General features: G+C 39.4%; 2 protein-coding genes across 5 annotated transcripts in view; one reads left to right on the forward strand and one right to left on the reverse strand.

The window, feature by feature from the left end:
* The window catches only part of LOC136828432 (calcium-activated chloride channel regulator 1-like), a 114,008-nt gene that overhangs the window by 82,246 nt on the left and 7,243 nt on the right, over nucleotides 1-24,519 (reverse strand). For 3 of the 4 annotated variants that reach the window (XM_067086482.1, XM_067086481.1, XM_067086483.1), the window contains 8 exons: nucleotides 19,754-19,921; nucleotides 19,199-19,323; nucleotides 9,895-10,050; nucleotides 8,783-8,972; nucleotides 8,196-8,369; nucleotides 7,949-8,074; nucleotides 7,519-7,646; nucleotides 5,989-6,112 (listed from right to left, as the gene is read on the reverse strand). In XM_067086482.1, the coding sequence (XP_066942583.1) occupies nucleotides 5,989-6,112; nucleotides 7,519-7,646; nucleotides 7,949-8,074; nucleotides 8,196-8,369; nucleotides 8,783-8,972; nucleotides 9,895-10,050; nucleotides 19,199-19,323; nucleotides 19,754-19,921 (1,191 nt within the window). Of the gene's footprint in view, nucleotides 1-5,988; nucleotides 6,113-7,518; nucleotides 7,647-7,948; nucleotides 8,075-8,195; nucleotides 8,370-8,782; nucleotides 8,973-9,894; nucleotides 10,051-19,198; nucleotides 19,324-19,753; nucleotides 19,922-20,346; nucleotides 20,449-24,519 lie in introns of all 4 variants that reach the window. The other variant, XM_067086484.1, reaches the window with a different exon arrangement.
* LOC136828434 (uncharacterized) overlaps nucleotides 1-24,519 on the forward strand; it is a 284,088-nt gene that overhangs the window by 63,689 nt on the left and 195,880 nt on the right. The window lies entirely within an intron of this gene.

A 24,519-nucleotide genomic window follows, 5' to 3' on the forward strand; every position in this document is an offset into this window, starting at 1 on the left:
GATGTGTATGTGCAAGCGGAAGGTTTTTCTCCTATTTCGTCTGAGGAAGAAGTTGTGGAAGAGTTTCCTGTAGACGAACCAGACTCCTCTCGCTCGGATTATAAGAAGCTTCTTCGCTTCTTTATTGATAATTTTCCTGAGGATTTTGCACCTGCGGCTCCGGCTTCCCCTCTCTCTCAGTACGCAAGAGACTCAAAGCCTCCTACCTCTTCCTTTATGAAGTTAGTGCTTTCTATTTCAGCCAAGAAGGCATTAAAGAAAATGAACTCCTGGTTGGAAGACAAACGTGATCAGGGGAAAACCACTTTCTGCTTCCCTCCTTCCAAGCTTTCTACTAAGACGAAGGCTTGCTACGACACTGGGGAAGTTTTCTCTCTGGGAGCTTCTGCCTCCTCTCAGGGAGACTTCTCCAGTCTCGTTGATTCTACTCGTCGTTCTGCGATGAACTCGGCTCGGATTTTCTTCTCTCCTTCAGAGTTGGACCACCTTTTGAAGAACGTTTTCCGAGTTTTGGAAGTCATCAGTTTTATGGACTGGACTATTGGCGCTTTGGGTAGGAAGGTAAAGTCTTTTGGTCTTTCCGAAGCGCATTTCAATGATTTCTCTTCTGTTATGTCCTGCTTAGATAAAGGGATTCGTGACGGTGCGTCTGAGTTAGCCTCCATCTTCACGTTAGGAGTTCTTAAGAAGCGACAACTTTGGTGCTCTTTTGTCGCTCGTGGAGTTTCTAGGACTCAAAGATCGGCTCTTCTTTTCGCACCTCTGGATAAGAAGTACCTTTTCCCTCAAGAACTTGTGGCCGAAGTGTCGAAATCCCTTACTCAGAAGTCCACACAGGACCTTTTGGCGCAATCCACTCGTAAACCAAAAGCTCCTCAACCTTCTCTGCCAGCGCAAACTCGTCCTCTAGTTAATCAAGATAGGCCCTTTTCGTGGCAGGCCCTCACCCGTACAGGATCTCGTTTCGGGGCAAAGCAAGATTTGTCTCCAAGGCTATCAAACCCTCAATTAAAAAGTGATCTGCATGTCCTCCATGCACTAGTAGGAGCCAGACTTCAGCAGTTCTGGCAAATTTGGGAGGAGATCGGAGCGGACCAGTGGACCACGTCCGTGCTAAAGGAAGGATATTCTATCCCTTCCTCAAGAGGCCCCCTCTTGCAACAGAACCTTTAGCTTTGACAGCATATTCCAGCAACTTAGAAAAATGCTCGGTTCTGAGTGCGGAAGTAGACTCCATGCTTTTAAAAAAGGAGCGATAGAGATCGTGGAAGAAGTCAACTCTCCAGGCTTTTACAACCGCCTTTTTCTTGTTCCAAAGGCCTCAGGCGGCTGGACCAGTCCTGGACGTGAGTTCTCTCAACCTTTTCGTGGAGAAACCAGTTTCTCGATGGAGACGACGCAATCCGTCCTCAATTCTCTTCTTCCGGGGATTGGATGGTCTCAATAGATCTGCAGGACGCTTACTTTCACATTCCGATCCATCCCGCGTCCAGGAAGTTTCTTCGCCGTTTTCCAGGAGAAGACTTATCAGTTCAGGACTCTGTGCTTCGGTCTGTCCACAGCCCTCAAGTATTCACAAGAGTTATGTCCACTGTTGCCAAAGCTCTTCATCTCAGAGGAATAAAGATCTCTCTCTATCTAGACGATTGGCTCCTTCGTTCCCAGTCTCAGTCTCAGTGCTTGGAGGATTTGAAAGTAACTCTCGACTTGACACAGAAGCTAGGACTTCTAATCAATTGGAAGAAGTCTCACCTATCTCCCTCACAATCCAGGATCTATTTAGGAGTGAGACTGGAAACAGTTCCTTTTCTGGCTTTTCCGTCAGATCAAAGAATCTCGGACTGTCTCGCAAAAGTCCAGAACTTTCTGGATATGGATACCTGTTCCGCAAAGGCTTGGATGAGCCTCCTGGGAACTCTGGCGTCAATAGAAAAGTTTGTCTCCCTGGGGAGACTTCACATGAGGCCCCTTCAATTCTACCTCAGGGAGCAATGGAACAGGAAAACGCTTCCAGACTCCTTCTCCTTTCCAATCTCGGACCGTATCAAGGAGGATCTAAGGTGGTGGTTAGATCGAAGAAAATTAGAGAAAGGTCTCTCTCTTTTTCCGTCGAACCCGAACCACGAACTGTTTGCAGACTCGTCAGAAGTAGGATGGGGAGCGACGTTGGGGGTAAAAGAAATTTCAGGTTTGTGGAATGCGACAGAAAAAGAATGGCACATCAACAAGAAGGAGTTGAAAGCAATCCACCTGAGTCTCGTACACTTCCTACCATTCGTACAGGGACAAACAGTTCTGGTTCATTCAGACAGCACCACAGCGTTGTCTTACATAAAACAGGGGGGCACTCATTCTTACTCCCTCAGCGAGGTAGCAAGAGACCTCCTTTTGTGGGCAGAGAAGCACAAGATTCTGCTCCTAACGAGATTCATTCAGGGAGCCCTCAACGTGAGAGCGGACTCCTTGAGCAGGAAGCACCAGGTTCTGTCCACAGAGTGGATTTTGCACGAAGAAGTGTGCAAGTCGCTGTGGAGACTTTGGGGTCAACCTCTGGTAGACCTGTTCGCGACGAACAAGTCGAACAGGCTCCCAATCTTCTGCTCTCCTGTCCCGGACCAAGCAGCCTTCCAGACGGACGCAATGCTACTGAATTGGTCGGGTCTGGACCTTTACGCCTTCCCGCCGTTCAAGATGTTAGGTGCGGTGTTGAGGAAATTTCAGCACCACTCCAACACCAGGATGACGTTGATAGCCCCCTTCTGGCCTTCCAGGGATTGGTTCCCAGTTCTCATGGATCTCTTGATCGACTTCCCGAGGAGCCTTCCAAACAGAGTAGATTTACTCAGACAGCCCCACTTCAGGAGATTTCACGAAAACCTGTCAAGTCTGCGGCTAACTGCGTTCAGACTATCGAACGTCTACTCAGAAGCAAAGGATTTTCAAGAAAGCGGCTCAATCCATCGCTAGAGCCAGAAGATCATCTTCGATCAAGGTCTATGAGTCCAAGTGGAATATGTTTCGTTCATGGTGCAAAGATCATGACATTTCCTCTTCCAGAACCTCGGTGACGCAGATTGCGGATTTTCTTTTGTTCCTCGGGAATAAGAACCTTTCTGTATCCACACTTAAAGGTTATCGTAGCATGCTGGCTACTGTTTTTCGTCACAGAGGTTTGGATATCTCTAATAACCAAGATATAACGGACCTTATTAAATCCTTCAGTACCTCTAAGAGGTCAGATGCTAAAGTTGTTTCGTGGAATCTTGATGTAGTCCTGAAGTGGCTTATGTCTGAGAAATTTGAACCTATGGATTCTGCTTCTTTAAGAGATCTTACGAGGAAAACCCTCTTTTTAGTTTTGTTAGCTACAGCTAAGAGAATCAGTGAGATCCACGCCTTGGATAAGAGAGTAGGATTCTCTGCTTCAAAAGCAATTTGTTCTTTCAAACTGTTTTTATGGCCAAGAACGAGACCCCTTCGCACCCGTGGCCTCGCTCTTTTGAGATTCGAGTCTGTCGGAATTGGTAGGTAAGGAGCAGGAGAGGTTCCTCTGCCCAGTCAGAGCCTTGAAATATTATTTGCGAAGGACTAAAGATATTAGGGGTCCTTCAGATTCCTTATGGTGTTCGGTCAGGAACCCTCTTAGACCAATGTCCAAGAATGCCATGTCCTTTTTATTAGAGATCTGATTTCTGAAGCTCACTCCAATATTTCAGAGAATGATTTGAAAATGTGTAAAGTGAAGGCTCACGAAGTGAGGGCTATCTCTACTTCTCTCGCTTATAAAAGGAACCTCTCCCTTCAAGATATTGTGCAAGCAACCTACTGGAGATGTAAGTCTGTATTTGCTTTGCATTATCTCTCGCAAAGTGCAGACAGTGTTTGATGAGTGCAGCACGTTAGGGCCCTTTGTTGTATCTGGCACGGTAATGGGTAAAGGGTAAAGGAGGATTAACCTACCTTTACTTACTTGTTTTTTGGAGTGTGAAGGTTTTTACGGTTGTCTGTGAGGGTAAGTGTTGGTTAGTTTTACCCCACAGTTGGTTTTGGTTTTTATGGTTATGCTTTTTCTTTGGTGTTGGGTGACCCCTTTTGTAATTCATGATGTTTGTGCTGCGCCTGAGCAGGGGCATACTTGTGGTATTGTCATGGCCATGTCCTAGGTGACTGATACCCAGCTTAAGCAATCTGCGACCAGGTCATTATACCCCGCGGTTGCTCTAAGGATAGCAGGTTACTGAGGCAGTAACTGTGGAATCAGCTACCTTAGCAGGTGAGGAACTAAGAAATTTTCTACATTAATAACCTTAATGTTTCCAACAACTCTTTTAGCTGTCATTGCCCCACCTCCTAAAGGTGTCAATCAGCTATATGTAACTAACAGGTAAGTTGTATGTGTTAAAATGACATTTTTATTCTAAAATAATGTTTAACACATACTTACCTGTTAGTTACATATACGAAAGCCCACCCTCCTCCCCACGGGGACAGGTAGGCAAATTATTCTGAAGCATGTTGGAATAGTTCCTAGTACCCGACAGAGGGCAGGTAAGGGCGATCACCCGATATTCGGACTGGCGCTGCCGCGCGTTTTGAAATTTTGCCGTGACGTCAAAGACTAAAGCTATATGTAACTAACAGGTAAGTATGTGTTAAACATTATTTTAGAATAAAAATGTCATTTTTTATTATAAAAATGTCATGTTTATTGCAAGAACTCTCCTTAAGGCTGTTGTAAAGGGAATGCTGTTTTATCTTTTTGCCCTTAGAGTTGAGAATGATGTTTAGGCTAAGTTTTTCTGAGAACTGTAAGAATTCCAGATTTAATCTCAGAGGGAACACTTCTGCCTTGTTAGGGCAATTAAAATTTATTTAGATAGGTTAAGCTTGGAAAAGGCAAAGTTAATCTTATGTTTAGTGGTTTTAGAAAACATAGAACATCTTTGTCATAGAACACAGTGTTCTATGTGACATAATTTATTAGGCTAGTTCATGAGAAACTAGTTCCATAAAACTAGTCTACCTTTTTTGAAGGTAAACGTTTATAATTTAATAGCAACTGTGACTCTATTTAGTTTTATGACAATTGCAGTTTGGCTTTTCCGGTTCACTACTTAAAGTACAGTACAGTATGCAGAATCGTGTCCAAAAATGGTAAAGCCCTTAGCCTGCGACTAGTAGCAGGTAAAGTCATTTCCTGAACTGAAGAAAGAGCAATCTTTTAGGCTCTTTGTTTTAAATCCTGGGTTTTGATATTTTGAAGAGCTTGAATGTACATATAGATTGTACAGGAGTGTACTTTATATCTTAATGGTATTTAATTTTAGTTGACTGTTGTTTTTGGGGCTTTGGGACTCAGGCATAGGGGTCCCTTCATGCTGCTTGTTTCATTTTGGCTGAATTGAAGTTGTTTCCTCTGCAAGACTAGTCTATGCTGCCTACATATGAGCACCTTGTTCCCTGAATGAAATTCAACTTCTGGTGACAGTGAGATCTGAAAAGGATTCCAGATCAAGTAAGAATGTTCGGGATTTCATGCAAGAAACCTATAGTTCGATTAGCTTACCAGATTTTGTCTAGCTGCACTACCCACCATCCTCTTCTCAGTATAGGTATCAGCTGTCTTTAATAGTAGGTAAGATTCATCCCAAATGTAAATTTTCAAAATAGAATTATTTATTTGAATACTTATCTGCTGTTAAAATAGTCCCCACCCAACCTCCCCACTACTTGGTGGTCTGTCAAGGAGAATTTTGACAAGAGCTAAAACATTCAAAACACCTGGTGGAGAACAAGTGTACAGCACTAGAAAGTCATCTGGGGTGAGCCATTCGATCTTTTTCTTATATTTTAATGCCAATTCACCTATTGTCACAGAGATATAAGCTATCTTTAACAGTAGGTAAGTATCCAAATAATAAATTTTATTATGAAAATTTGTATTTTAATGATACTAGGAAGGGTTTTAATTCTTTTGACATACCATACCTTAGCCTCGGTTAAGGAGAAAGTTATAGTTCTTGTGTATGGATCTTCACTGTATATAAGTGGTCCACTAGTATTTTTATATATCTCACCATCAGGAGATATAAGGGTTACTGCGATGGAAAATCTGAAAATTTCAATACATCAGTGTTAGATGTTGGATCAATTAAATCTGGTTGGAGCTTTCTAGAAAGACCATTTGCATAGTTTGTTTGGCATGAGAAGAATTGAAAGGGTGATAACTATGGACTCATTTAATCTCTAAGATGGAAAACGCATGGAGCAATATCAATGAGGTGGTAAAAAAAGCTAGTGTAAGTGAAAGATGTGCTATATCAAATTGCTTTGAGGTGGCTTAGTCGTAAAAAAAAATTTAGGTCTATGAGTAGATAAAGTGTATAATTCAGAAGTGTTGGAAGGAAAGAGAGGAAGACCCAGAAAGGGTTGGATATATGGTATGAAAGGTATTGGAATGGAAGGGCCATAATTTCATGGAAGCATGAGAATGTGCAGTATGAAATTTAATAAGGGGTTGGACACATTGTTGATGAGTGTTAAGGAGCTAGTGTTGGTCAAATTTTACTGCACAGGAGAGTAGGGAGGGAGTACTTGTTGTTCATGATTCATCATCTTTATAATGTGCTGTCCCATGTACACTTGTGATTTAATATAGAGCCACTTAGCTCCCGTGAAAAGTTGAACCTAAACCTTCATGGATCAAAGTAATTGATGGAGAATTCATTTTTATTTAAATGTTACACACCACAAAAGTATGAAGCAAACAGAGCCTGAGAACTATTATTTTTGTAGTCCTACCAGGTCTTCCTTTGTTACTTGTCTATAGGTTTTCCATTTCAGGTGTTGAATAAATCTAGCAGGAGTCACAGTTGACAAACTGAGAAGGACATTAGAATAGTACAATAGAGGTTATGTTGGACATACAAGTACAGCATACATAAATTTCCATACGGTGTACAGTTTTACCTGAATTTCCATACAGTTATGTACAGTATGTGCTCATTTCTTAAAATGAACATACTGTATATATATATTATGGTTGGTTCCCATTTGGTGCATAGTCTATGCTTATTCATTGCACATTATACGTTGGTAGTTAGTAGAGAATTTGATCATGCCTTGTGACCTATGCAGTTAAAATGATAAGTGTAGCCTGATTACTAACTTGCCAAAATTTAGAGCATAGCTTTTAACGTATGCCAAGATTCAGTGTCCCAAGCAGAGAAAGGTAGATTACTGTACAGTAATATTTGTTTAACAAGGAAACTTCTGAGAGATATAGTATGTATATGACATGGTGTAACCTGTTAGCACTCTACCATAGTTGTTCCATACATTTACATGCCAAATTGCAAACACTTACTGCAGGAAATATATTTTCAGATTTGAAGGAGCATTACAGCGACAGTTACAAGGAATAGTTAACATTTTTTTTATACTGTATGCCCAGAAATCAAGATGGATATTACTTGGTATTTGTTATGCTACACAATATTTATTTAGGGAAAAACTTACGAGTTATACAGTGGAATATTCTCCGTGAAGGAAAACTTTGTTAGGTGACCCACACTCGAGTCGAGGGTAACTTCTCCTTCTTTAAAGTTGGACTCTCCTGCTTTAACTCTCACAACATCTCGGTAAACCTTTTAAGTACATTGAATATTAAGATCAGTGTGGTTGTACTGACAGTTATAAAATTTCATTGGGATTAAAATATTAAAAGGAATTAGGGCCACGACAAGATAAGTGTATGTGTTGCTTGCCACATTGGTCTCAACATGTAAGGTGACCGGAAATGGATGAAAAGGACCAGAAATAAATGGAATATAACTGTCATGTAGGTCAACTCAGTTTCAGATTTCATGCAGATGGATTTGGGATTTTAGGGGCATTTTTACTGATGTCTGTTGTCAACTTGTTTAGGATGTTGATAGCTGTTGCTTACCTGAAGGAGTTCATCGCTGGACTCTGTATACTTGCTTATTGAGTCGAGAAGAAGAGCATCCAGCGTAGAGGCAGAACTTAAATAGCCTGTCCTATGGTAGTAGCTTCTACCTCCTGTTTCAGAGGCCTAAAATAGCCAGTAATAATAGTAATACTGTAGTAAGTTTTTGATGAAGAAAGTATCAATGTAGGACATGTTAGAAGTACTATAAACTGTCTCACTGCTACCAGAGGTATAGTGTACCTACCCACAGTTCCAAGTTGTTGGTGGCATTTGGACCTAAAGAGACGGTGTTGATGACAATGCCATGTTTTTTTATGTCTGGAAGGACCTTGCTCACCAAAGGAGGAATAGTCTCTTCTCCATCTGTGATGAGAACAACCATGAGGCCCTCACTGGTGATGCCTGAGCGTTCAACTAGCTGGAAAGACAAAGATAGTGTTAGGTATATCTTGGCAAGGTAAACTGTATAGGTTGGGTTAGCTCTTATGGGCACTCTTTGGGAAAGGTCAACATTTGTAAGTTTTCCATGAACAAAACCAGATGTATCACACAATATATAATGAATTGATAAAGAGATATTTAATTTTTGCATGATGTTCACTTGGAAAATCCATATACAAAGAGATATTTAATTTTTGCATATTACTTCACTTGGAAAATCCATATATGTACTGTACGTTTGGTGGGCAACTAGTGCTGTCCTACCGTGACCAACCACTGGCCAGCCATCAACTACTCTAAAAGTCAAAAGAACCTTTTCTTATGTCTGTGATAAATATTATTTCAGCTGAAAGATGAGAAGAAAAGAAGAATAATTAATTTAAAACAGACCTCAAGGACTGTTATCATGGCCGCTCCTATGGCTGTATACCCTCCTTCAGTATAAGTCTTTGGAAGTCTCTGCACGATGTCCTCTCTGTTGCTGTTGGTCACTTCGGTGAAGTCGACATCTATGCGAGAGACATTTGCAAAAGACACGACAGCTATTTGGCTGCCTGTTGGAATTAAGTCTCTGACGAACCTGATACAAAGGGAAATGTAAATCATGTGTGTTCAAAAATTTTTTATTGGATGTGCATGCATTTGCTTAAAGTGTATGTATACACACTATACTTTATTGGCTGATGGTATAAGTTTCTTATACTGCAGTTCTTTTGGGATAATGTTTTTGGCTCCATGGCCACCCTCTTATTGTTGGGTCAACCACCAAGGACTAAAGTCATTGCTTAAGTGGGCAGAGGCATGAATGGATTAGCCTTTCGTTTTGCAGTAGGAGTTTTTTCTCACCACTACAGCTATCTAACCATCCAGTAAATAATTAATTACTGTACAGGTACTCAGGTAAACAGAGGTGCTTGGTGGGCAAAAATATTACTGGTTATACCAAGCGTTACATTGTTGTGAGTATCACAGTTCTCCTTCAGTATTGTGCCCAATATTTTCATGACTAGAGCTATTACATGTACCCACATTTGTTTTAAATTTCAACATAGAAAAGTGATCACAAGTGTTTTAGCATTACTATATTTAAAATCTAATTAGAATTTCTGATTATTTAAATATAAAACACTGATTGCATGACATTTATTTTATGTATGTGTGTATATATATATATATATATATATATATATATATATATATATATATATATATATATATATATATATATATATATATATATATATATATATATAATATATGTATATACACAAAATATATATATATATATATATATATATATATATATATATATATATATATATATATATATATATATATATATATATATATATATATATATATATATATATATATATATATATATATATATATATATATATATATATACTGTACTGTACATAAATACGTACATATATGCATACATCCACAAATGAATATAGCCTCAGTCTCCAAAGGAAAAGGAGGGAAAAACAGAAACTAACCTCACAACCTCCTGATAGAAGATAGTCATGTACATCTCCATAGATCCAGAGAGGTCAAGCAAAAGTATGAATCTGGGCTTCTGCTTTGGCTGTTCTTGGATGACCTGAAATTTGGGGTTCAGATCTGGGATCGAACGCTTGCTCCTCGGGGGATTGCTGTAAAAAGAGTTGCTCTGTTATTTGCAGATATTGTTAACTTTCAGAGATTTGGTTACTTGTTCTGGGAGTTTCTTTGTTGGAAGTGTAATGTTATAGCTGGCTTTGAAAGTTAGAGTGAAAAAATATTTTCATATAAGTAACTTATCAAGTAATTACATACTGTAGCTCTAGTTTCTAATTAACGCGGCAGCTTAAATTTTGAAATTTTCGGTAGCGCTTCCATTGTTTTAGTGTAGGTAACTAGCCCCGCCTACTTTCAGGGAAGAATAGATACAACACAGCTGAAGATCCCAATTCGTTTCTGCCCATCAGCGACGAATCTTCAGTGGTTGGAGCAGCTTGATTTTGACTTTTTTGTAACCAGATGGTTGTGTCTGATTGCCAGTTTGGTGACGTATTCTTTATTTTGGTAGCCCTTGCACTAATTATAGTTAGCTTAGGGTTATTTAAACCTGATATTTCTCTGATTTAGACATTTTTTCAAGGACCATGTCTGACTCTGGTACTTCTAGTATTTGGTTTTCTACTAAATGACGCAAAACTAGACTGACAAAAGCCTCTTACGATTCTCAACATTTGTATTAATTGCAGATGACAGAATTGCACAATTGATTTGACTTGTGATGAATGTAGGGACTGGGATCAGGGGAAATGGAAAGTTTTAAAGACAAATCTTGACAAACTTGGGAGACACAGGAAGAGGAAGGCGGCTGCTAGACCCGAAGCTAGAAATTTAGCTGGCCAAGTATCTTCTAAATCGGGTGTACCTGTTTTGTCTTCACCTGTAACTGCCTTTTTTCCCATAACCAGTCCTCCGACTTTCCTATCTACTCCATTACCTGGCTCCCATGCTTCCAAACCCAATGCCATTGCCAGTCTCAAAGCCCATTTTGACCAGAAATTCGGTTTCATTGTGACTACTGTGGCCCAGTTAGGGGCATCTCTTAAGTTCCTTATGGACAAAGTGAGTGTTAGTGATGAAGGTGCAAGTGTAGTGTCAATGGAGGAGGTGACTACTTGTCCCACCGACGCTCCTAGACAAAGGTCCATATCAAACTCCCCTAAACCTGGGAGGAGGCATACTGGAAGTCCTTGGGAGGTCAGTGGGGTTTGCCCATGGGTAGTTGCCCCTCATTCAAGCCTGTTGTCCAGTCCCAGATCTCGGCAGACAGCCATAGAAAAGGCATCCATAAGGATGTGAATGCATTGTCCACTAGTGATTCGGACTCCAGTGGCACTATTTGGATGTTTCTTAGCCGTTGAAGAGGCATGTTTCAGCTGCTGTCCAAGCTTCTCCGCTCCCCTGTAAGCAGCGCAGGGAAGAGGAACGTACTCCTCAACCTTCTTGTAGCTTCTTGGACAGTCCTGAGCTCTTGTCCCCAAAGCTTCCTGTTGCAGAGTGCTAGTAGTTGGTGCTAAAGTGTTCTTTCAGCTCTCGTAAGCTCTTATCATCTAAGCGCCCAGCAGTCTCCGAGCTCCCAGCGCCAGTTTCCAGGAGCTGGGCACCATCTCCTGTCTGCTTGGTGCCAGCTGTCAGGCACCCAGTGCCACACTCTGGGTGACAGTCCCCTTCTCTTCAGATTGCTACATTGGCTTCGACCACACCCAGGGTACATGATCCTTTGTTGGAGCCCATTCAGCACCAGCTTAGTAGCATATTGGGCCTTTTGCAGAAATCTTCTGCTGTGACACAGAAACCGTTGGACTTGGCTGTCTCTTCGGTTTCATCCGACGATGAAGCTATCAAACAGGAATGCTCTCCCACTGCCTACGAAGCTCTCCTGAAGTATTTTCTGGTCAGTTTTCCAACATTTTTGCACCAGCACCCCGATTTCTCCTGCATTGGCTTTTATGATGAGGAACCAGCCTTTTGAGTCTTCCAGGCTTCCCAAGATGGTCCTTTCCTCATTGTCAAGGAAAGCCATGTCTGAGATAGAAGGGTGGCTCTCAGGAGAAGGGAGAGCTTAGCAAGGCTGTCTTCTGTTCCCCACCCTCTCACCTTTTTCGTAGGAGGTCCTTTCATACGCCACAGGAGAAGTTCCTTCTTTGGGAGTCGCTGTCTCCTCCCAGGGGAACTTCTCCAGCCTGATTGACTCTGCTCGCAGATCGGCTTTCGTTTCTGCCAAGATTATGTTCATGTCGATGGAGCTTGACAGTCTTGTGCGAAATATTTTCAAGATCTTTGAGGTGTCCAGCTTTTTGGATTGGACCGTAGGAGCCCTTGCAAAGAAGATTGAAGATTGTGATTTTCTTGCAGGGGACTTGCCTTCTGACTGGCTGAATGTCCTCTCTTGTGTGGACAAAGCCATTAGGGATGGCTCCATGGAAGTGGCTGCTTTGTTTTCCTTGGGAGTGTTGAAGAAGAGGGAACTGTGGTGTTCCTTCACCACCAAAGGGGTAACTTCCACCCAGAGATCTGCTCTTCTCTTCTCACCTCTGGATCGATTTCATCTTTTTCCTCGGGCTACAGTGGAGGGGATAGCCTCAGATCTCCAGAAAAAATCCACTCAAGATCTCCTGGCTCAGTCAACCAAACGTCCCGAGGAGTCGAGTCTCGTTTGGCACTAGGACAGTTTTCCCTCTTCAACAACAGCCCTTTTTGGGGCAGTAGAGCAAGATTCAAGTCTCGCCCTCGCTCGAACTTATGTCAGTCAGGCCAGTCAAGAAAACCCTCACTAAACCTTCCTCGCACAAGTGAGGATCCAGTCCTTTGTGTACCAGTGGGAGCCAGACTTCTCCATTTTTTGGAGGAAATGGGAAGTCAGAGGTGTAGAACCTTGGGTTTTGAAGGTTCTAAGAGAGGGCTACTCCATTCGTTCAAGGAGAAACCTCCCTTCATGTCGACACCCATTGCATTGACAGCCTACTCCATAGGCTCAGAGAGGTTTTCGGCCCTGTCGGAAGAGGTCTCTTCCCTTCTCAAAAAGGAAGCTGTAGAGGTGGTCGAGGACATGAGCACAGGAGGTTTTTACAACCTTTGTTTGTGGCCCCTAAATCATCAGGGGCCTGGAGACCTGCCCTTTATGTCAGTGCCTTGAATTTCTTTGTTCAGAAAGCAAAATTCAGAAAGGAAACAAACCAATCAGTCCTGTCTTCCACTCATCAGGGTGATTGGATGGTATCCATTGATATGCGGGATGCCTACTTCCATGTCTCAAAACGTCTGGACTCCAGGAGGTACCTGAGGTTTGCGTTCCAGGGCAAAGTCTTTCAGTTTCATGCTCTGTGCTTCGACTTCTCTACAGCTCCTCAAGTTTTCACTCGTGTTCTCGCCCTTCAAGCCAAGTGGCTCCACATCATAGGCATCAATGTCTGCCTGTATTTAGACGATTGATTTCTATGCTCCCCCTTCAATTAAAGTGCACAGAGGACCTACAGGAGACCCTTCTCTCCCGGGATCTGGGCTTACTAGTCAACCTCCAAAAGTCGCAACTGATCCCAACTCAAGTGATTCTTTATTTGGGGATGACAATCGACTCTCAGAGTTTTCAGGCTTTTCTGTTCCCCAAAAGAGTCGAGTCATGCCTTCACATAGTTCAAAGCTTCCTCTCTCTCCCATCCTGTTCAGCCAACAGTTGGATGAGTCTTCTAGGAACACTTGTCCATCGAGAATTTTGTCCCTATAGGAAGACTCCACATGAGGGTATTGCTGTTCTTCTTAAAGGCCAGTTGGAACAGGAAAACTCTTCTGGACTCGTTCATGTTTCCCATCACACCAGAAATCAAGAAAGACCTTCAGTTGTGCTCTGAGAAGAAAGACTTTTAGAAGGGAAGTCTCCTCCCTGTGAGCCCTAGCCTAGCTTTATTCTCAGACGCATTGGATCTGGGTTGGGGAGCTCTTCTGGAAGACATGGAAGCTGGGACTTGGTCCCTGGAAGAGAGGAAGCTTCCCATCAATGTGAGAGAATTTGATACATTTAGGCCCGCAATCGTTTCCAGCAGTGACCTTCAACAAGACAGTATCGGTCCACTCGGACAACACCACCGCTCTGTCTTACATCAAGAATCAGGGAGGTATTCACTCCTTCTCCCTCTGTGAAGCAGCAAAGGATCTCCTTCTGTTGGCACAAAGGAATCAAACCAAGATTGTGATGCGATTCACCCAAGGCAAGCTGAATGTTCTGGTGGACGAACTAAGTCGCTGTAGACAGGTTCTACCAATGGAGTGGACGCTGAATCCACAGGCATGCACCGACCTGTGGAAACTGTGGGGAAAGCCGTTGATAGACCTGTTTGCAACATTGAGGAACGTTGACTCCCAATGTTTTGTTCTCCAGTCCCGGACCCTCAGGCATGGGTGACGGATGCCATGCTTCAGGACTGGTCTAACATGGATGTGTATGCCTTCCTGCCATTCAGCATGGTCAGGGAAGTTTTAAACAAGTTTTTAACACACTACAATACTTCAGTGACCCTAGTAGCTCCGTTTTGGCCTCTCAAGGAGTGGTTCCTGGACCTTCTCAGGCTGTTAGTGGACTTTCCAAGACTTCTGTCACAGAGACCAAGTCTTCTCAAACAGCTGCATTTCCATTGTTTCCACCAAAGACTATCCGCTCTTGCTCTGACAGGCTTCAGACTGTCAGGAGACTTGTCAGAGTGAAGGGCTTTTCAAGACCGCCTGCAGAGGCGATTGCAAAGTATAGATGTCAGTCAGTCTGCTTGTAGGGTCTACCAGGCCAAGTGGGCAGTTTTCCGCAGGTAGTGATAATAATTTAGATGAATACTCGTACTTCTGCGCAAAGAAAAGTAGTATAGAATTAATAACAATAACTTCTGCACAAAGAAAAGTAGTATAGAATTAATAACAATAAATTTTTAAACCATAGAAGATTTTTATATTATAATAGAAAATTTAATATGGAAGAGTTGGAACAGCAACAAATCTGCCCTAGAAGGTGACAATATTTGTTTTGAGATGCTCTGCCACTTAGCACCTTCGGCAAAGTCGTACTTATTACAATTTTATAATTGCTTATGGCTTCAAAATTTATTTCCTGATGAATGGCATAAAGCTATAATAATTCCTATCTCTAAACCTGGAAATGATCCCAGTAATGTAAACAATTACAGACCAATTTCTTTAACAAGTTGCTTATGCAAACTACTAGAGAAAATGGTAAATGCGCAACTAACATGGCACATTCGAGAAAATAAAATTTTGACTCCCACTCAATTCGGATCACAATGTAACATATCTATGTTGGATTCTATAGCTAACTTAGAAGACCATATACAAAGAGGATTTGAACGAAAACAAATTACTATAACCGTCTTTTTTGACAATGAAAAGGTGTATGATACTACATGGAGATATGCAGTATTAAAAAAGTTAATAAAAACAGCATCTGTGGACATTTACCCAGGTTTATCCAAAACTTTCTGACAAATCGCACTTTTCAAGTGAGAATTGATGATATATTGTCAAGTACATTTACATTTGAAAATGGTGTTCCGCAAGGAAGCGTCCTTAGTGGCACTCTGTTTACTCTAGCAATAAATATTAGTAAAAATCTACCTATTGGAATTAAAAGTAACTTGTATAAGGATGATTTTGTCATATATTATTCAGTATCTCGAATAAAACGTGCAGAACAAATCATTAATAAAAGCATAATAAAAACAGATGATTGGACCTATTTAGGCTTTAAATTTTCCAAAGATAAAACTCAAGCAATCACGTTTTATAAAATAAAAAGTGGAAAAAGGGTGAAGAAATAGATCTAAAAATCAGAAACCATAGTATACCAATTAGCCAAACAGCAAAATTTTTGGGATAAGGATTTGATACTCACTTGACTGGAAAAGAGCATTAAATCTAATTAAAAAACTATCAAACACTACTTGGGGAGCTGATATACATACCCTTACTTTACTGTATAAAGCAACAGTGTTGTCTATTATTGACTATGGAAGTGAAATATATGGCTCGGCATCAGACGCAACGCTGAAAACGTTAGACCCAGTTCATAATGAAGGCCTTAGAATATGTTCAGGAGCCTTTATATCATCACCAGCGTCATCTTTACAAGTTGAATGTGGTGAACTCTCTCTCTCTCTCTCTCTCTCTCTCTCTCTCTCTCTCTCTCTCTCTCTCTCTCTCTCTCTCTCTCTCTCTCTCTCTCTCTGAGAGCTAGTAACAATGAAGAGCGCTCTGAGAATTCAGACAAATGTTCTCCAACCAAAAAATTATTTGGATTAAGAGATGTATTTATAAGCAATCTTCCACCTCCTTTCCCAATTAGAGCTAGAAGATTGATTGAGTCGCTAAATATAAATATACAATTACCTTTAATATTAAAATTACCTCCTCCTTGGACAATGAATAAAATGGGAATTTGTACACACTTAAAATATTTATCAAAAAGTTATTTATATACTCCAGAACACCATAGACAACATACAGTAGAACATATAATCCAAAAAGGTCCACATTACGTAATATACATCAACGGATCTAAGTCACAGTATGGAGTGGGATATGCTGCAGTTTCCCAGACAAAATGTTTCAGTTCTCTCTACCAGATAATGCCTCAGTATTTACAGCTGAGATATGTACAATAGCATCAGCCATAAAAATAAAGAAACCTCATGTAATAATTTTGTGATTTACAGCAACTCCAAAAGCAATATAGAAGCCATTCAAAGTTACATTCCAAAAAATAATATTGTACAACAAATTAAGTTTTCACTCCATAAATTGTATAATAATGGAAAAAATGTTGAAACATGTTGGATCCCTGCCCATGTAGGGAATAAAGGAAATGAAGAGGCTGATAAAGCAGCTAAAGAAGCAGTCCACATGACAAGAACTAATGTAAACATGCCTGTTAGTGACTATATAAGCTATGTAAAAACAATCATTGTAAGTAAATGGCAAAATGTATGGAATAAAGAACCCGAAAATAGTAAATTAAAATGGATGAAATCCAGTGTTGGAAAATGGAGTTCATCTTATCAGAGGGAGAGACACGCACAAGTAATTCTGATGCGTCTTTGAATAGGCCATACTTGTTTGAGACATGGCCACTTAATGAACAGTCCACGTGGCCCTCCTCCCAAGTGCCCAGATTGCAAAGTGTTGATAACAGCCAAGCATACATTGTGTGAATGTCCAAAATGTAACCTGCAGCGATTATCAAGTTATATAAGTAGATCAATGAAGGAAACTTTGTGTGAATCTACATTTTCGGTAATACCAATTTTAATGTTCATGAGGAGCTGTGATTTAATTAATAAAATGTAAAAAATAAGTAAATAATAAAAATACGAAAATCCTAATGGTGTTTAATGGATTTTAAGAAAACTATATTTCAAAATGATGCTTAACTTATTCTGAATTTTAATGTACCTTTTTAGTGAATATATATGGAAACATGAGTATAAATGTATTTCTTGTGTGAATGTGTTCGAGTATGAGAACGTATGCCTTTGTGCAGTTTTTTATTTCATTTTCATTCATCATCATACCGAATGACCTATTTGGTTCCAGTGCTAGGCCTCTGGCCTAGACCTGGCATTTCATCCAAATTCTTTCTGCCAGCCTTATGAGAGTTGATAGTCAGCTCAGTGGTCTGGTTAAACTGTTAATGATAATAAAAAGCCCTAGCCCAGTTCTTTCATCATCAAGAATTTGATGGACATTCTTGGTCCAGAAGAAGAAGAGAGAGCTCTTGCCCTGTAAGGGTTTTGAGATATTACTTTAATATGACCGAGAGGATCAGAGGACCCTCTAGCAACCTCTGGTGCTCGATAAAAAATCCTTTCCGACTGCTTTCCAAGAATGCATTAGCATTCTTTTTAAGAGACGTTATCTCCAAGTCGCACTCGAGGATTCAGGAGGATTTTTTACCTGCCCTTTATTAAGGCCCACGAAATCAGAGCTGTCGCCACCTCGTTGGCTTTTAAGCACGACTTGTCATTATCCGCGATTCTTCAGTCCACCTATTGGAGGTGTAAATCAGTGTTTGCATCATATTATTTACGTGAAGTGGAGACAGTGTTCGGAAATTGCAGTACCCTGGGTTCGTTCAACTTCGTTGTCGGTGGCTGGCATGGTGCTGGGGGACGAAGCATAGGAGGTATTCCTTCTATTCTCTGTCTCCTCGCCTTGATATAGGGTGTTGAGTCTTGGGGAGCCTGAGGGTGCTGTGTACTTAGAGTACCCACCAGTTCTTTAGTGGATGGGGAGTGGCTTTATTTTATGTGTAGGAACAACGTTGTCTGGTTTGTTGATTGAGGTACTGCTCCCAGGGCAAGGGCACTGATTGAAGCTTTGCTAGCCATCGGAATACTCCTTTGCTGCACAGCTCCCACTTTAGTAGAGGCGCTCCACGGCTACACCGCCACGCCAGTACAGGATAAGATGAGCACCAACCAGAGGCAGTATCTTCCTGCTGTAGCTCTTTTACCAGGTAAGGGTACAACAAGCATCTAGCTACCTTTCTATTTCAATTTCATTACCATTACTGAATGTTTTGAGTGGAATATGTCCATGTATCCCACCTCCTGTCAATGTGGGATTCAGCTGTGTAATTACTTATATGAAAATGATATTTTCACGATAAAATTAAGTTTCTTATATACTTACCAAGTGATTACAGAGTCGAAGCCCCCCCCCCCTCTCATGGACATAGGGCACAAACGAATTGAGCTCTTCAGAAGTATTGTGCCTATTCTACACCGAAAGTCGGCTGGGCTAGTTACCTACACAAAAACAATGGAAGCGCTACCACGAATTTAAAAATTTAAGCTGCCGCGATAATTAGAAACTGTAGCTATGTAATTACTTGGTAAGTACTGTATATATGAAACTTAAATTTATTATGAAAATATAATTTTTTATTCGGGTGAAAAATGAAGAAAAACTTGAAATTCACAGTTGATTTGCTTAAATTAAGTGAGAGAAGCAGCAGTAACTGCTTTTAGGTGCCAGATTGAAATAAAAAGTAGCTTAACCTAGAGTACAAAAATAGCTTTCATAAAGTTTATGTGTCACATGTTTGTTGACATTAAGTATTCTATGTTCTTTAAAATAAAGTAAAGGGGTGTTGATGTATTAAATTTCGTGTTCTTCACTTCGACATTAAGGTGCATCCATTCCGAAAGAGGGCGTTTGCCTCTTTCCCGAGAGATCGAACCCACTTACCTGTCTCTGAAGTCTTCATGTCTGCTTATGACTTGCCAGGTGGACTTGCCATCACACCTCAAATTCTGAGGATTAGGGGCAAAGGGATTGTGGGGGATGTCTTCATCGTCGCAGAATTGTGTTACCTGGGATAACAAAAGAGGTGCAGTTATGGAAAGTGGGTGTAAGTTCTTTAGATGCGTGTGGATAAATCTGTGACCGCTGTAGGCTGATCTTGTAGATAGTGGATGTATTTCAAATACTTGAAAGGTGACTTACGTATATGCATAAATGTATGTGAAGGTGTGTGTCTATGTGAACATGCATCATGTATAGTCGTTTTTTAATTCAGTGGTAATGAATAAATGCTGCAAGAGAGATATTTATTTCGACATTGGCTGAACATCCGTATGTGCGCATTCGACAAAGCGTGTCATGAAATTTTGATTCTGTATCTAATAAGTATTATGAACTTGTATGTAAGAAATTCCGCTAAATTCGTAATATGTAAGCAGACGTCAGCAGCAGTCGAAATAAACTTGAGCTGTCTGTGGGGGTATCCCTTAAGCATCCTACCGAATCCAAGAAGTGAAGACTCATGAGCGAACCGTTGACATTCTTCTGCGTTGCAGGATAGAAGTGACACTTGGAGTCTGGTAGCCCTGTGGTGTCCGCCTGGCATTTATTGCCATCCTCCTGCAGTAGCCAGCCCATCAGGCCCTCCGTGCATCCTGTTGAATGGACCTGTAGAAGGGGTCATTGTTGGTTTAAGCGTATTCACGAAAGTACTTGAACGGTTTGGAATGTAGCCTTCATTGTATCAAAAGGGACTTAAATGTATTTGCCAAAAGATTATGCTGAGTTGGAGTGGTCAAGATATAGTAAAGGAGTAAATGAGAATTAGGAAATATGTGATAAGTGGGTGTTGTGTATATGGGATAGGGTCATGAAGGATTGAAAATGTCATTCAACATTGAAAGGTCATTAAGTGGAATGTATTTTCGGTTAGGTCAGAAAGGGTAGGGATGAATCATCTTTGTGACATGGTAAATGGTGTGGGTCAGGAGGGCTATTTCTTATAATCATGTAAACAGAGTAATGTGGTTAACTTATTGGTCTGTACTCTCTCTCTCTCTCTCTCTCTCTCTCTCTCTCTTGCTGTTACCTACTTGGAGATCTTCTCCGATGTAGAAAGCTGGGAAAAACGTTCCTTGGGTCCCGTACTCGTCAAAGACACCCCACCGTAGATGCGCCCACTCGTGCACTAAGACCTTCCTGTTTGGCCAAAGTCGATGTGTTAATTGACAAAATTGTATAATATAATATTAAATATATATATATATATATATATATATATATATATATATATATATATATTATATATATATATAATAATAATAATTTTTAATGAAAATTTTTACCATATATATATATATATATATATATATATATATATATATATATATATATATATATATATATATATATATATATATATATATATATATATATATATATGTGTGTGTGTGTGTGTGTATATATACGCATACATACATATATACAGTACAACACGTATGCTGATGGGCAGTTAAGATTTGCCTTTCTTGTACTTATTTATTTCCCGATGTTTCGTAATTTTCGTATATAATTACACTTCAAGGGCTCTAAAATAGATAAAAACAACACATAATTAGCAGAAAACTCAAACATAAATTTTTTATACTTAAAATTATACATTAAAAAAAAATTAAAATCAAGATATATTGAAATTCACAAGTATTGGACCACCCTTCCACCAGAGTAAAAGAAACTAAAAAATAACAAAAGAAAATCCACCTCAAGACCAGAAAAGGGGATTGGCTGTTGACTGCGTGTTTAATGATGGAACCAGTTGTTTGATCAATATGGACTCGAAAATGGGTCATTCCTGGGTGTTGGGTCTTTGCCCGATGATTTTTACATCTTTATTTTCAATGTATGTTTTACAGATTTTAGCGTGAGCTCTTATATTGGAATGTTCCAGGTTCGTGAGTCTGCTGCCTGTTCGGAAACTGAACCCCCCCCCCTGACAGTCGATGCGTCTGTGTAGATCCCACATAAGTATACCACACAAGAGACCGTTGGAGAGAACACCACCCAAAATGAAGAAACCATTATTAGAGAAACTTCGGTTAAACAAAAGACAAAGGATATGAAGAAAAAAAAAACAAGCTAAGAATATACCTTTATCTCCTAAAATAATACTAAAACCCATGGAGTAAGATGTCCAAAACATCGAAGAAGTTGAAGAGGACCATACCGTAGATAACAATGATTATGTCAAGGGAGAAGAGATAACTCCATCTCCAGTAATTGGTACAAGAACAAATGAAACAAGAAGTATACATGATAACACATGTGTGTAACGACTGTTTCGTTGAATTGTGCAATAATAACAAAAACATAGCGAAAGATGATTTAACAAACATTATAAGAAATGTTATGAAATATAGAAAAAGAAACAAGTGATATAAGCACCCATGAAAAAGGTTGCTTGTGTATTGCACACTTAATATATATTATAAATAAAAACAAATAAATTTCGTGAGCAAATTATTAGAAAAAATCTAAATTGTTAATACAAAAAAGAAAGTAAAACTCGACTGCTGTAACATAATATTTTCAATATACAACGGAACGTAAATGGTCTGCAGACCAGATTACACTTAGGAGAAGTACAACGATTATGATATGTTTACATGTCGACAAAACTGTGTCAACAGTAAGTAAATACACCTTAGTATCTACATCACGAGATTAAGAAGGAAATTTAGGTACAGTCATATATGTACATAAAAAAGTATTTTAAGATAAAATACCTATAAACACTATTGACTTGGAAATATCAGGAATTAAAATCCGAATAAAAAACTATAATTATGTAATTTATTATTTATACAATCAACTAATAAAAATTACGACATTGACAAACTTAAAGAATTACTTAACAATGCCAAGGAACTCGCATTAATAGGAGGTAATTTTAATGCTCAGCACTCAATAGGGGACTATAATAGTTCAAACTCAGATAGAGCAGGGAGTAAAGCAGAAGAATTTATGGACTCAAATGACATGTGCTGTATAAATAATGATGAAGTTAGCATGTATTATTCAGAAACACATGGAACATTTTCCTCAGTAGACTTAACTCTACTGTATGTACCTCAAATATAGTAGACATTAGATTGGATACAGTTGATGACTTACACACCAGTGATCATTTCCCAATATTAATTTCATTTTGTATAAGGTCCACAATAATATGTCAGTGTTAGATTGTGAGACTTTATAAAAATGTATCAAAAGCTTTCGAACCCTATCCTGGGTTCATCTTCAGTCCAACTGAAGATGAACCCAGGATAAGGTTTGAAAGCTTTTTATAGATTTTTATAGTCTCACATTCTAACATTGATATATTATTGTGGACCTTATACAAGATTACGCCGTTTCTCGTCATTGGAAGTTCTACACATTAATTTCATTATTACAAAATGATCCCGCAAAACATGTCACTATATAACATTTATAAAGCAGATTGGGAGCGATATGAAATGCACACTAAGAATATCCCAGCATTGGAACTTTTAAATGACCATAATGAAACTAACAAATTGCTTGTTGATTTCATTAAAAATGCTGCTGATAAAGCAATACTAAAATGAAAACATCCAACAAAACACAAAGTACCTTGGTGGTCTTATAAGCTAACAGAATTAATGAAAATAAAAATAAAACACTCAGTAGGGAGACAACTAGATAATGTAAATAAAAATTCAAGAAAATGAATAAAACATTATCGACATTAGAAATAATTTAATAAAAAGGACTGTATTATTATTAGAAATTGATACATTTAAAACCTCTCTACAACAGATCATCTGCAAAATAAAAAACAAAAGTAATTCAAAGAAGAATAATTTCATGGAGGAAATATGTGTTAGATCTCTAATAATACTCTCATACAAAAAATATGGGAAAAATTCAGGAAAATAAATGGCACCCATGTTAAAACACCTAGACGTGCCATATAAAAGGTGGGAAAAGAATACTTGATCCGAAAGAAATAAGTAATGTAGTGGAAGGAAACTTGGCAAATGTAGGTAATGACAATAATTAAGATGAACACTTCTGCACAAGGAAAAATAGTATAGAATTAATAACAATAAATTTTGAAATCATAGAAGATATATATTATAATAGAAAATTTAATATGGAAGAGTTGGAATTTGTTCTCTTGAACAGCAATAAATCTGCCCCAGGAGGTGACAATATTTGTTTTGAGATGCTCTGCCACTTAGCACCGTCTCCAACATCTCCATGTGCTCCCTGGAGGAGCGCATGTTAGACGATTGTCCCTTAGGTTTCCGCCCTCTATTTTATGCCAGGTTTGCTGTGTGGTATATAAATTTTTGCCCCAGGTGTAACTCGGGGACTTAATATGGGATCTACACAGACGCATCGACTGTCATAGGGGGTTCAGTTTCCGGACAGGCAGCAGACTTACAAACCTGGAACATTCCAATATAATGGTCACGCTAAAATCTGTAAAACATACATTGAAAATAAAGATGCAAAAATCATCGGGCAAAGACCCAACACCCAGGAATGAGCCATTTTAGAGTCCTTATTGATCAAACAACTGGTTCCCCAATTAAACACGCAGCCAACAGCCACTCCCCTTTTCTGGTCTTGAGGTGGATTTTCTTCTTTTTATTTTTTTAATTTCTTTAACTGTGGTGGAAGCTTGGCTCAGTATTTGTGAATTTCAATATATCTTGATTTTAATTTTTTTAGATGTATAATTTTAAGTGTAAAAAGTTTATGTTTGAGTTTTCTGCTAATTATGTGTTGTTTTTATCTATTTTAGAGCCCTTGAAGTGTAATTATATACGAAAGTTACGAAACGTCTGGAAATAAATATGTACAAGAAAGGCGAATCTTAATTGTCCATCAAGTTAAGTATATCTTAGTTTAACCAGACCACTGAGTTGATTAACAGCTCTCCTAGGGCTGGCCCGAAGGATTAGACTTATTTTACGTGGCTAAAAAACCAATTGGTTACCTAGCAACAGGACCTACAGCTTATTGTGGAATCCGAATCACATTATAGTGAGAAATAAATTTCTGTCACCAGAAATAAATTCCTCTAATTCTTCATTAGCCCGCCGGAGACTCGAACTCGTGCCTAGCGAGTGCTAGGCGACAACTCTAACGACTTTCCCAACGAGGAACTTTAATTGTCCATCAGCATACGAGTTGTATATAATGGCTATGCCACTCACACGAATTATACATATATATAT

This window comes from Macrobrachium rosenbergii, chromosome 42 (genome assembly GCF_040412425.1).
Source record: "Macrobrachium rosenbergii isolate ZJJX-2024 chromosome 42, ASM4041242v1, whole genome shotgun sequence".
Lineage (NCBI taxonomy): Eukaryota > Metazoa > Arthropoda > Malacostraca > Decapoda > Palaemonidae > Macrobrachium > Macrobrachium rosenbergii.